General features: G+C 45.3%; 1 protein-coding gene across 1 annotated transcript in view; it reads right to left on the bottom strand.

Moving 5' to 3' along the window:
* LOC128686682 (tyrosine-protein kinase Btk) overlaps positions 1-15139 on the bottom strand; it is a 559014-nt gene that overhangs the window by 18220 nt on the left and 525655 nt on the right. The window contains exon 3 of the mRNA XM_053773712.2: positions 3587-3782. Coding sequence (XP_053629687.2) covers positions 3587-3782 — 196 coding nt within the window. The remainder of the gene's footprint in view (positions 1-3586; positions 3783-15139) is intronic.

Raw genomic sequence — 15139 nt, 5'->3', positions numbered from 1 at the left:
AGGTGAGACTAATGGAAATGAACACGATGACATTAAACAGAACCAAGGAAAACATGATAACAAGGTACAAAACATTCAGACGACTTGACAGGGTGGATAGAGATGGAATGGGAGGCGCAGAACAAGTGCACGAGAGCACAGCTGAAGGATAAAGAGGATGAGACTCATAGTTGTCAGGACGCAATTCTTCAGCCTCAGGATGGTCAGGAATTGTAACGACTTGGACAAAGATATGGTGGATACTGACTAAGTATAGTTTAAGAGGGAGTGAAGTCAGCAGCGTTAAGAAGCAGGGCCAGCAGCTGAGACTTAGCCTATTTAACCACAAAGAGATGGGTACATACAGGAGAATGCTCATCCAAATTTTTATTAGATGTGCCTAGTGTACTGATAACTAAATGATGGTAAAAGTGAGGAGCAGCTCAGGTCTGGGTCCAGGTCCACGACAGAGTGGATACAGAGCTTTGTTAAACTGACAGACATACAGACATGTCTGGGGACTTAAGACTACAGTAAAGCTGGAGAGGATGGACTCAGACTAAGTTTCTTCCCAAACTATTACACTATGACATGTAGATAAAGCTAGTGACAAATGATGAAATAATCAGAGCATGACAGGGAAATATTCAAGGAACTTGAAAGATTCCAAGAAGTAATCATGACAAAAAAAAAAAAAAGAACACAAACGAGGATAGAGAGGCCTTCTAAACAATCTTAAATAATACAGGTGTGACAGAAGAGTTAAAACAAAAACACTTAAGGGAAAACATGTCACAGGCAAGGGAAACAGATGGAAATCTCACCACAGAAACTGAAGGAGACGAAAATGATATTATATAATAACTAATCAGATCTAAAATAAATTACTGAAGTTTTTCCATAAAGCTAGAAAACTGCAAATGTAATACTAATCTTCAATACAAAGGAAACATATGAAGCACGAGACTACAAACCATTATCGTTGATATAGATTACCCGCAAAGTAAAGGAAAAATTAGACTTAATAAACAGAATGGAAAATATAAACTGCCTAACCAATCTGAATTCTACAAGACAACAAAAATCCTTCAGGAGAGACAGAGTAAACGATGGGTGCACTGGTTATTTCTTAAGAACATAAGAACACAAGAAAAAAGGAACACTGCAACAGGCCTACTGGCCTATGCGAGGCAGGTCTAATTCTCCCACCGGCTTAAGCCAATGCCTTGACCTAGTCAGGTTAGTCACGTCACTTAAGGGAGAAGCACGGCATCCGACCTAGTAGCATAAGCTAGTCAGGTCCAACTCCCACCCACCCACACCCACTCATGTATTTATCCAACCTATTTTTAAAACTACACAACGCCTTAGCTTCTGTGACGGTACTCGGGAGTTTGTTCCATTCATCGACAACTCTATTACCAAACCAGTGCTTTCCTATATCCTTCCTGAATCTGAACTTTTCTAATTTAAAATCATTGCTGCAAGTCCTGTCTATGTTAGACATTTTTAGTTCACTATTCACATCCCCTTTATTAATTCCTGTTTTCCATTTATACACCTCAATCATATCCCCCCCTAATTCTACGCCATTCTAGAAAGTTGCAGATTCAGGGCCCTTAGTCTATCCTCATAGGGAAGATTTCTGATACAAGGGATCAACTTTGTCATCCTCCTTTGTACGTTTTCCAGTGCATTTATATCCATTCTGTAATACGGTGACCAAAACTGCGCAGCATAATCTAAAGGAGGCCTAACCAAGGATACATATAGTTGAAGAACAACCTGAGGACTTCTATTATTTATACTTCTAGATATGAAGCCAAGGATTCTGTTAGCTTTATTGCGAACACTAATGCACTGTTGTCTTGGTTTCATATTACTGCTAACCAGAACTCCTAAATCCTTTTCGGAATCCGTAATAATAAGATCTACATTATTTAGTTTATAAGTGGCATGGTTATTTTCCTGTCCAACATTTAGAACTGTGCATTTGTCTATATTAAACTGCATCTGCCACTTTTCCGACCACTGCATCAGTCTATTCAAATCATTCTGGAGTGCTCTAATATCATCATTAGAATAAACTGGAGGCCCTATTTTGGTGTCATCAGCAAATTTGCTTATGTCACTATTTATTCCCTCATCTATGTCATTTATGTAAACTGTGAACAACAAGGGGCCCAACACTGACCCCTGTGGAACACCGCTTGTGACGTGCCCACATCCTGATTTCTCCCCGTTTATGCAAACTTTCTGCTGCCTATTCATCAACCATGCCTCTACCCAGGAAGAAAATTCTCCTCCTATTCCGTGTGCCTTAAGTTTCCTCAATAGCCTCTGATGTGGAACTCTATCGAAAGCCTTACTGAAGTCCATATACACAATATCATATTCAGTAACATGATCTACCTCCTCAAACACCTTAGTGAAGAAAGTTAGTAAATTCGTAAGACAGGAACGCCCCTTTGTAAAACCGTGTTGAGATTCATTAATCAATTTATGCCTTTCAAGATAGCTACAAATTACTACGGCAATTATTGATTCCATAAATTTACCAACTATGGAGGTAAGGATTATTGGTCTATAGTTCGAAGCTAAGGACCTGTCACCTGCCTTGTAAATAGGTATTACATTTGCCATTTTCCACTTGTTTGACACTGTGCCAGTTTGAAGTGATATATTGAAAAGATTAGCCAAAGGTATGCTAAATTCCTCTTTACATTCCTTTTAAACCTTTGCAAACAGTTCATCAGGGTTAGGTTTTAATTTCTCTATTTGTCTGAGGACCATGTCACTAGTTACCCTAATCGTGCACAGTTTATTATCCTCCTGTTCTACATAATTTATTATTTCTGGAATTTCGTTACTATTTTCCTAAGTAAAAACTGAGAGGAAGTAGGTATTGAAAAGTTCAAACATTTCCTTATCACTGTCAGTGATCTGACCAGAGTTACTCTTAAGTGGACCTATCTTGTCCCTAATCTTACGTAATCATACGTAAAACCTGTACTGGAGTGCGTGGCGCCAGCATGGAACCCTCATCTCATCAAACATAAAAAGAAAATTGAGCATAGTTATAGGTTTACTACAAAGTTGGTCTCACAACCACAAGACTGCGATACGAAAATAGTTTAAGAGAGCATTAACTTGCACTGACAGAAGACTTGGAGAACCTTAGAAGACCTGATCTCAAAATATAAAATGCATATAGTTATAAAGTTGACAAAATAGGGAATTAGACATGGAAACAACACAAAAAATATTTCAGTGTTAATGAATAATTCTATAATTCATAAAGAAGAGATGTGAAGGCCAAGTCGGTACATAGATTCAAATGTAGATAATAATATAACAGCCTAAAGAAAATCACGGAGTAAACCACGCAGTTATTGTAAATATAAAGCGGGTCCCAGGAGCTGGAGGTCGGCCCCCTCAGATACAATTATGTAAATACAATCGAATACACACTCGTACATTCATACTTTATATAGATAAGGATTTATTTATTAACCATGGTAAAAGAGCTAACGTTTTATCATTATGAGAGAGACAGTAAGTATGAGGGAGTCTTGGGTGGGCTGGCTACCCGGATGTGACCACTCACGTCTTCTGATGTAGTCCAGCCACTGGTCACGTTCCTGGGAAGAGACGGCGGCGATGTAGAGGACGAACTGCTCCTTCTCCTCGGACAGATAACACAGCTGAAAGACCCAGTCTCGTTGGAAGACAGCACTGTCCACACACTCCACCACCACCACTTTGCTCAACTCCACACGACCGCGCTCCTTCCGACGACCACTCTGCAAGCACACAAACACGCACACACGCCGCTTTTAGTGTACTGCACTAACATAAGAAATATAAAAATCAAAACAGTTATTTATATATTAACATGAACTAAACTTAATGTTGCTGTAAAGCATCCAAACCTCAACAAACTTCAGCATAAACAATCAAATTGTAACAGTCAGGAAGAATACAATGTATCGGAGAGTTTGACGAAATGCAAGATTATTAACAAATTTCAGGCATCCAATTTACTTATAGCTTCAGCTCCACACGCACACACACACACACACACACACACACACACACACACACACACACACACACACACACACACACACACACACAAACACACACACACACTGTGTGGGTGTGATGATGTGGTTCTGTGCTTTAATTACATAGTTGAGCTACAAGTGGTGAGGGTAGCAGGAATAGGATGGGAAAAACCAAACTACAAAAGGGGGACTACACAGGCATGAGGAACTTCCTGCAATATGTTCAGTGGAAGAGAGATCTGGCAGGAAAGCCAGTAACAGAAATGATGGACTATGTGACAACAAAACGCAATAGGCAGAGGAGAGGTTTGTTCCCAAGGGAAACAGAAATAATGGGAAGACCAGAACGAGTCCTTGGTTCACCCAAAGGTGTAGGGTGGTAAAAACTAAGTGCACCAGAGAATGGAAAAAGTACAGAAGACAAAGGACCCAGGAAAAGAGAGAGATTAGCCAAAGAGCCAGAAACGAATATGCACAGATAAGGAGGCTCAGCAATAATACGAAAATGACATAGCATCAAAAGTCAAGTCTGACCCGAAGCTGTCGTATAGCCACAGCAGGAGTAAAACAACAGTCAAAGATCAGGCAATCAGGCTGAGGAAGGAAGGTGGAGAGTTCACAAGAAATGACCAAGAGGTATGTGAGGAACTCAACATGAGACTTTAAGAAGTATTTACAGTGGAGACAGGAAGGACTCCAGGAATTTAGAATAGGGAGGTACACCAACAAGTGCTGGTTGAAATACACACAACCGAGGAGGAAGTGAAGAAGCTGATACGTGAACTTGATACCTCAAAGGCGGTGGGACCTGACATCTCTCCGTGGGTCCTCAGAGAGGAAGCAGAGATGCTGTGTGCCACTAACAAAAATCTTCAGCACATCCACTGAAACTGGGCAACTACCTGAAGTATGGAAAATGGAAAATGTAGTTCCAGTTTTTAAGAAAGGGGACAGACATGAGGCATTAAACTACAGACCTGTGTCACTTAGGTGTATAGTATGCAAAGTCATGCAGACGATCATCAGGAGGAGAGTGATGGAGCACCTAGAAAGACACAAACTTATAAACGACAACCAGCACGGTTTCAGGGAAGGAAAATCCTGTGTCACAAACCTATTGGAGTTTTAAGACAAGGTAACAGAAGACCCGAGAGAGAGGGGTGGATAAACTGCATTTTCTTGGACTGCAAGAAGGCCTTCGACACAGTTCCTCACAAGAGGTTAATGCAAAAGCTAGAGGATCAGGTATGCATAACTGGAAAGGCACTGCAATGGATGAGAGAATATCTGACAGGGAGGCAACAACGAGTCATGGTAATTGACAAGGTGTCAGAGTGGGCGCCTGTGACGAGCGGGGTTCCACAGGGGTCAGTCCTAGGACCTGTCCTGTTTTTGGTATATGTGAATGACATAACGGAAGGGATAGACTCAGAAGTGTCCCTGGTCACAGATGATGTGAAGTAAAAGAGGAGAATTAAATCGGATGAGGATCAGGCAGGAATACAAAGAGACCTGGACAGGCTACAAGCCTGGTCCAGCATCTGGCTCCTTGAATTTAACCCTGCCAAATGCAAAGTCATGGAGATCGGGGAAGGGCAAAGAAGACCGCAGACAGAGTATAGTCTTGGTGGCCAAAGACTGTAAACCTCACTCAAGGAGAAAGATCTTGGGGTGAGTGTAATACCGAGCACATCTCCTGAGGCGCACATCCATCAGATAACTGCTGCAGCATACGGGCGTCTTGCAAACCTAAGAACAGCGTTCCGATACCTCAGTAAGGAATCGTTCAAGACTCTGTACACCATATACGTTAGGCCCATACTGGAGCATGCAGCACCAGTTTGGAATCCACACCTGGTCAAGCACGTCAAGAAATTAGAGAAAGTGCAAAGGTTTGCAACAAGACTAGTTCCAGAGCTAAGGGGATTGTCCTACGAAGACAGGTTAAGGGAAATCGGCCTGACGACACTGGAGGACAGGAGGGTCAGAGGAGACATGATAACGACATATAAAATACTGCGAGGAATTGACAAGGCGGACAAAGACAGAATGCTCCAGAGATGGGACACAAAAACATGGGGTCACAACTGGAAGTTGAAGACTCCTATGAGTCAAAGGGATGTTAGGAAGTATTTCTTCAGTCACAGAGTTATCAGGAAATGGAATAGTCTACAAAGTGACGTAGTGGAGGCAGGAACCACACATAGTTTTAAGACGAGGTTTGATAAAGCTCATGGAGCAGGGAGAGAGAGGACCTAGTAGCAATCAGTGAAGAGGCGGGGCTAGGAGCTATGACTCGACTCCTGTAACCACAAATAGGTGTGTACACACGTGTGTCGGGGCCAGGAGCTGTGATCGACCTCTGCAACCACACCTAGGTGAGTACACACACACAGTCACAGTCGAGAATTTGGAATACCTTGTGGGAATTAACACTGAGGAATGAATAGCAGGTGGGAAAAAGGAGAAACCATATTTCGAAAGGAGAAAGTATTCAAGGATGGAAGAATACCTGAATGCAATACAAAGAGGAAGGGAAGGAAAATATACGAAAGGAGGAATTTCTACGCAGAAAAGGCAATGGTAAGACCAGAGAGAGAGAGAGAGAGAGAGAGAGAGAGAGAGAGAGAGAGAGAGAGAGAGCGTGATTCAAATATACAACGAGGAAAACTATAAGTTAAAAAAATGGAAAAACTCTAGAAAGTGAAGGACAAGAAAAAACAAAAAACAAAAGTGAGCAGAAATTTCAAAAACAAATATGCATGAGAGAAGCTGAGCGACAATTTGAGAATGACAGAGCAGTGAAATCTGAACCGACACCGTTACTTAGTCATCAGAAAAAACGGCAAAATACCAGCTAAAACACTGAAGGAAAAGAACTCACAAAAAATGATAAGACGTTGAAAAAAATGATTTAAGAGGTGTTCTTAGTGGAAAAAACAACTAAATGTCCGAGAGAGAGAGAGAGAGAGAGAGAGAGGGGGGGGGGAGGGTACACCGTACACTACTTGATACCACACACACAAGAGGAAAATGAGTGAGCTTCATACCCTGAAGGCATTGACTGAGGCCTGACAAGAGTTAACATCAATTCCGCGAGCGTGTACGCGCGCGTGCGAGAGATAGAGAGAGAGAGAGAGAGAGAGCAGAAGCACTGTCTGAAACGCCAGCTAAAATGTACAAGTCAATGGACAATCTTCGTCTGCTACTTATTCTTGGACCTCAAGAAAGCATCTCACACTGCAAGAAAGCATCTTACACTGCAAGAAAGCATCTCACACTGCAAGAAAGCATCTCACACTGCAAGAAAGCATCTCACACTGCAAGAAAGCATCTCACACTGCAAGAAAGCATCTCACACTGCAAGAAAGCATCTCACACTGCAAGAAAGCATCTTACACTGCAAGAAAGCATCTCACACTGCAAGAAAGCATCTCACACTGCAAGAAAGCATCTCACACTGCAAGAAAGCATCTCACACTGCAAGAAAGCATCTTACACTGCAAGAAAGCATCTTACACTGCAAGAAAGCATCTCACACTGCAAGAAAGCATCTCACACTGCAAGAAAGCATCTCACACTGCAAGAAAGCATCTTACACTGCAAGAAAGCATCTTACACTGCAAGAAAGCATCTCACACTGCAAGAAAGCATCTCACACTGCAAGAAAGCATCTCACACTGCAAGAAAGCATCTCACACTGCAAGAAAGCATCTTACACTGCAAGAAAGCATCTTACACTGCAAGAAAGTATCTTACACTGCAAGAAAGCATCTTACACTGCAAGAAAGCCTCTTACACTGCAAGAAAGCATCTCACACTGCAATATAGTGAATCAAAAAGGAAGGAAAAGAGAGCAACTGAATAAGAATACAGTGAAAGTCCCATGTGCAAGACCTGGGAGTAATGATGTCAGTAAATCTTACATTCAAGGACCACGATAATGTTGCCGTTGTTACGGCAAGGAAAATGATAGGTTGGATTACTAAAACGTTTAAGACAAAAGATCCTGGCTAAAAAAAAAACTGATGTATACTAAAGGCCTCTTCAAGGTATGCGAGATTACTGAACTAGAAAACGTACAAAGAACTTTTACTGATCATATATATTCAATCAAACATCTGAACTACTGGGAACATGAAGCCTCTCGAACTGTATTCTTTGGAACGTAGGCGAGAACGATACATAATAATTTACTCCTGGGAAATCCTGGAAGTACTGCCAGACGGTGCAAAGTACCATCAAACACATAAAAATTGAACTCGGTAAGTGTCAGCGGTCCTCAACATCTACTATTGTGCATAATGGAAACTACCAACAAACCTCTGACTGTCTTCAAGAGGTAACTTGATAAGTCAGTTCCTGACCAGCCGGATTGCTGTAAGTTGGATCGCGTGCACCAAGAACTAACAGCCTGGATGATCAAGCCTTGTTCCACCAGGAGTCTTGGTCTGGGACCCGGTCGTAGGGCATTGATCCCGAAAACATTATTCAGATCAGATTAGGTAAGTGAGATGTCAGAATGGATGGGGACAGCAAGTAGGGTTCTACAAGGATTGGTATTGGGAAGAGTACTGTTTTTGGTATATTTAAATGACACACTAGAGGAGAAAAGTCTGATGCATCACAGGTCACGTGTGATATGCCTGTGACCGGTTTTGAGGGTTCATTTACTTTTTCGCCTGCGCTGCAGGCTTCGTCAGTCGATTACAGAGACATCAGCACTAGCGGAAGGCGAACTGGACTAAGTGGTTGATGTAATCAGTCCATCATCCATAATAAAATGAAGAAATGAGATCACTAATTCCACCATCACTTAGTTAACTCCTTCCGTCACCACTGTCTTAATAACACACCTCACCCCACTCTTCCCTCACCCCACTCTTCCCCTCACCCCACTCTTCCTCTCACCCCACACCCCTCCTCACCCCACACACCACTCCTCACCCTACACACCAATCCTAACGCCACACACCCATCCTCAACCCACACACCACTCCTCATCCCACAACCTCCTTCACATCCTATTCACTCTTCCTTAAATTACATTTACAGTCAATAAACCAGCATCACTACACTCGATGTGTTTAAAAGCTTCATATTTAAAAGAGAAATGTTATTAAAAATAAATGAGAGAAGTTACAGATGATCACTCGAGGTCGGTAGTAAAACAAACAGTAAAGGAATGGTGAGTGGGGAGTGACAGTCAGTGGGGAAATATGTTAGCAGTAGCAGAAGAGAGAAACTGGAAAGAAATGGATGCGAGAAAAAAAGGAAAATTATCAGAATAATCCAAGTAGAGGAGATGAAAGATAATTATCGTGAAGACAAAGAAGAGAATGACTTGGCAGGAGAAATAAGGAGTTAAGGAAAAAGTAAATATAGTAAGGAGTGAGGTGAAAAAGCAGAACTAGTGGCAAGGGACACACAAATCCAGGAGTCACATGCAAAACAACTCTACAAAAAAGGACAGAGGAGAGAACATGGCACCAGAAACCAAGGGAGAACTATATGCAGGAAAACGTAAAAATGCAAAGTACACAACAAAGGGGAGGGGATAAGAGAGAAAGAAACCTAATTGTTTTCTGCTTGGAAGATCAGGAGATGCACGATACAACCTCAGGAAGGAGGACTGGATAACTGAGAATATACAGATATGAGAGCCAAGAGATGTGAAAAAATACAGGTTGGAATTGAAAACATTTGAGAGGTCCACTAAAACTTTGTTTTGAAGGGACAGAAGAAAGAAACCTTACACTGAGAAGGAAATCAACCTAAGAGAAACACAGAGATTCGATACAAACATCGAATACTGTTCCTACACAGCAGTCACTCCCCCAGTAACCTAAGTCTCACGAGCCCCCCTATCTACCTCGCCCGTCGTTTTCTTGCTCTTCATCCCAACCTCACCACAGACCAATATACACCTCCACTCACACCACAGACCAATATACACCTCCACTCACACTCACCACAGACCAATATACACCTCCACTCACACCACAGACCAATATACACCTCCACTCACACTCACCACAGACCAATATACACCTGCACTCACACCACAGACCAATATACACCTCCACTCACACTCACCACAGACCAATATACACCTCCACTCACACCACAGACCAATATACACCTCCACTCACACTCACCACAGACCAATATACACCTCCACTCACACTCACCACAGACCAATATACACCTCCACTCACACCACAGACCAATATACACCTCCACTCACACTCACCACAGACCAACATACACCTGCACCCACACTCAACACATCCTTCCTGAAATATTTGTTGCATCTCCAGAAAGTAACAGTACACCATATCTATCAAACTCAAGCATAAGAAAGGACAAAAAAAGTTACAGATGGTAAAGGATAAGAATATCAAAGCCAGGTATACAAACACAGACTGTATACCATCACTCGTGATTCAAATACAGATTGTAGTTGGATCAAGAATGATTAGTTGAAGATTGTGCAGACATCATCGTTATAGCGGAAACAAAACTCCCGGAAAAAACAACAAATACGATTTTTCAAGAAGTCTTTTTAGAGAGGAGAGAGAGAGAAAAGAGAGGAGCAGGCGAGGTGACACTCTTTAGGAGAAGCAGAAGCAGCTTAAAAGAGTTATCAGGCAAACATATCAGTTCATAAACTACTTAATGATAACAGCAAAGATTTTAATGGTTATAAATAACCTTTCAGTGAACAAAAATAAAGGAATGAGCATGATAAGAATAACAACAAGAAAATAAAAATAACAGCCGTAGAGAAAAGCAAGAAGGATCAAAGCAAAACTTTTGATGTGATATTTTAACATTTAGGAAATTAATTGGTAGAACTGGGACTCACACGGGGAACTGGGAACTGGGATCCACATGGGGGACCGGGAACTGGGACCCACACGGGGAACTGGGAGCTGGGACCCACATGGGGGACCGGGAACTGGGACCCACACGGGGAACTGGGAGCTGGGACCCACATGGGGGACCGGGAACTGGGACCCACACGGGGAACTGGGAACTGGGATCCACATGGGGGACCGGGAACTGGGACCCACACGTGGAACTGGGAGCTGGGACCCACATGGGGGACCGGGAACTGGGACCCACACGGGGAACTGGGAACTGGGATCCACATGGGGGACCGGGAACTGGGACCCACACGGGGAACTGGGAGCTGGGACCCACATGGGGGACCGGGAACTGGGACCCACACGGGGAACTGGGAACTGGGACCCACATGGGGGACCGGGAACTGGGACCCACACGGGGAACTGGGAACTGGGACCCACATGGGGGACCGGGAACTGGGACCCACACGGGGAACTGGGAGCTGGGACCCACATGGGGGACCGGGAACTGGGACCCACACGGGGAACTGGGAGCTGGGACCCACATGGGGGACCGGGAACTGGGACCCACACGGGGAACTGGGAACTGGGACCCACATGGGGGACCGGGAACTGGGACCCACACGGGGAACTGGGAACTGGGACCCACATGGGGGACCGGGAACTGGGACCCACACGGGGAACTGGGAGCTGGGACCCACATGGGGGACCGGGAACTGGGACCCACACGGGGAACTGGGAGCTGGGACCCACATGGGGGACCGGGAACTGGGACCCACACGGGGAACTGGGAGCTGGGACCCACATGGGGGACCGGGAACTGGGACCCACACGGGGAACTGGGACCCACACGGGGAACTGGGAACTGGGACTCACACGGGGAACTGGGACCCACACGGGGAACTGGGACCCACACGGGGAACTGGGACCCACACGGGGAACTGGGACCCACACGGGGAACTGGGACCCACACGGGGAACTGGGACCCACACGGGGAACTGGGACCCACACGGGGAACTGGGACCCACACGGGGAACTGGGACCCACACGGGGAACTGGGACCCACACGGGGAACTGGGACCCACACGGGGAACTGGGACCCACACGGGGAACTGGGACCCACACGGGGAACTGGGACCCACACGGGGAACTGGGAACTGGGACCCACACGGGGAACTGGGAACTGGGACCCACACGGGGAACTGGGAACTGGGACCCACATGGGGAACTGGGAACTGGGACCCACACGGGGAACTGGGACCCACACGGGGAACTGGGACCCACACGGGGAACTGGGAACTGGGACCCACACGGGGAACTGGGACCCACACGGGGAACTGGGACCCACATGGGGAACTGGGAACTGGGACCCACACGGGGAACTGGGAGCTGGGACCCACACGGGGAACTGGGAACTGGGACCCACACGGGGAACTGGGAACTGGGACCCACACGGGGAACTGGGAACTGGGACCCACACGGGGAACTGGGAACTGGGACCCACATGGGGAACTGGGAACTGGGACCCACATGGGGAACTGGGAACTGGGACCCACACGGGGAACTGGGAGCTGGGACCCACACGGGGAACTGGGAACTGGGACCCACACGGGGAACTGGGAACTGGGACCCACACGGGGAACTGGGAACTGGGACCCACACGGGGAACTGGGAACTGGGACCCACACGGGGAACTGGGAACTGGGACCCACATGGGGAACTGGGAACTGGGACCCACACGGGGAACCGGGAACTGGGACCCACACGGGGAACTGGGAACTGGGACCCACATGGGGAACTGGGAACTGGGACCCACACGGGGAACCGGGAACTGGGATCCACATGGGGAACTGGGAACTGGGACTCACACGGGGAACTGGGAACTGGGACCCACACGGGGAACTGGGAACTGGGACCCACATGGGGAACTGGGAACTGGGACCCACACGGGAGACCGGGACCTGGGACCCACACGGGGGACCGGGACCTGGGACCCACACGGGGGACCGGGACCTGGGACCCACACGGGGGACCGGGACCTGGGACCCACACGGGGGACCGGGAACTGGGACCCACATGGGGGACCGGGAACTGGGACCCACATGGGGGACCGGGAACTGGGACCCACATGGGGGACCGGGAACTGGGACCCACATGGGGGACCGGGAACTGGGACCCACATGGGGGACCGGGAACTGGGACCCACATGGGGGACCGGGAACTGGGACCCACATGGGGGACCGGGAACTGGGATCCACACGGGGTACCGGGAACTGGGATCCACACGGGGGACCGGAAATATAGAGGGAGAGACTCACAAAAGTGATGAAGAACGTCATAACCCAACATGAATAAAATAATATTGAGACCTTGTCTCCAAATTAAGCAAAAATAACTTTGAAAATTGATAAATTAGACACATGTGCAACACTTGGGTATCTTTATTGAGGAAACGTTTCGCCACACAATGGCTTCATCAGTCCATACAAAGGAAAACAGTGAAGAACAGGAGGAGTTTGAGGTAATCAGTCCCTCAGCCTTGAGTCGATGTAGTCAGTCCATCAATCTCGAAAAGAATACAGCATATGTGCGAAGTAGTGGCTTATATACTGTAGGCAGGAGAGGTGCAGCAGTCGTAGGTGGTATCATATTTGTCCAGTGTGGAAGTAGGTTATGTGATACCACCTACGACTGTTGCACCTCTCCTGCCTACAGTATATAAGTCACTGCTTCGCACATACGCTGTATTCTTTTCAAGATTGATGGACTGACTACATCGACTCAAGGCTGAAGGACTGATTACCTCAAAGTCCTCCTGTTCTTCACTGTTCTCCTTGGTATGGACTGATGAAGCCACTGTGTGGCGAAACGTTTCCTCAATAAAGATATCGAAGTGTTGCACATGTGTCTAATTTATCAACTTGTCTGTTCTCTGAACCATTGATCTACAACTTTGAAAATATCGAGTATGAAGGGAGCAACTAAGCGTTGCTATGATTTGATTACTTCGTGGAAGTGAGAGCGGAGGAATGAATGGAAGGAGAGGCGCAATACAAACCAGATTATATAAGGGAAGACTATGAAGAGAGAAGGGAAATTTCTGAGGGAAATCCACGAGAAAGAATTAATTACAAAGACTACCCCTAGATGTCTGATGTAACAGACGAAAACTGCAGAGAGGCAAATGAGAAATAAATACCAAGTACTAGAAAGAATATGAAAAACACATATAGCCGTGGTTCAACTAGGAATGCAGAGACGCAAAGAGGAGGACCAAAAGGGCATGGAAAAGATACGGATCTCTAGAAACAGCAAGAAACAGGGAAATAAGTAAATAAACCAGAAACGATTTCGGGAGAATAAGGAGGGAGGCCAAGTAGCAATTTGAAAAGGACACTGTATTCACAAGTAAAATGATACCGAAACTTCTTCATAGTTACGTAAGAAGGAAAGTGATTAAAGGCTGTACCCTTCTCCAGAACATCACTTCAGTTGAGATCATTTATTCCCAGGATGACTCGAGTCTGGAACACATTCGTACAGCATTATGATATAAACGAGATAAAGTCAGTTGATCAAATGAAAATGCTGGCCCACAGATGGTTCCAACTTCATCCTGTTCCCTACTTGTATGTTTCATAATAAAAATGCTTTCAAATGAGCTGATGTAGGTAACAGCTCTTAACTTGTCAATAAAGTTAGGAATACTTAACCTGTAAATAGCTTGTCAATAAAGCTAGGGATCCTTAACCTAACCTTGTCAAACCCTATGTAATAATAAAAAAAAAGATCATCATCTTACAAGGAGGAGATCTTAAAGACATGTTTACAGTAGCATAGGGAAAAAAAATCTAGTAAACAAGTGTAGAACCCAACAGAAGAGTCTATAAACAATGAAACTATTTGAATCGAATCGAATTATGACCAGAGGTTTGGTTAGATGGGGAAGGAAGAAAGATGGGTAAGGATGGAAATATGGAAAAAGGGTGGGTGGGGGTAGTAGAGGTGGGGTAATAAAGGTAAACGACCTTACCACTTTGGTGCATTTTAATGCAAGTGTGTGTGTGTGTGTGTGTGTGTGTGTGTGTGTGTGTGTGTGTGTGTGTGTGTGTGTGTGTGTGTGTGTGTGTGTGTGTGTGTGTGTGTAGTGTTATTCATGAATTCATAAAATTCATAGAATGGGGTATAACACTCTACCCATCAGCTTCACATAGTTATAAGGGA

The sequence above is a fragment of the Cherax quadricarinatus genome, chromosome 12, assembly GCF_038502225.1.
Source record: "Cherax quadricarinatus isolate ZL_2023a chromosome 12, ASM3850222v1, whole genome shotgun sequence".
Lineage (NCBI taxonomy): Eukaryota > Metazoa > Arthropoda > Malacostraca > Decapoda > Parastacidae > Cherax > Cherax quadricarinatus.
Note: the sequence above shows the minus strand (reverse complement) of the source record. Positions and strands in the feature narration are given on the sequence as shown.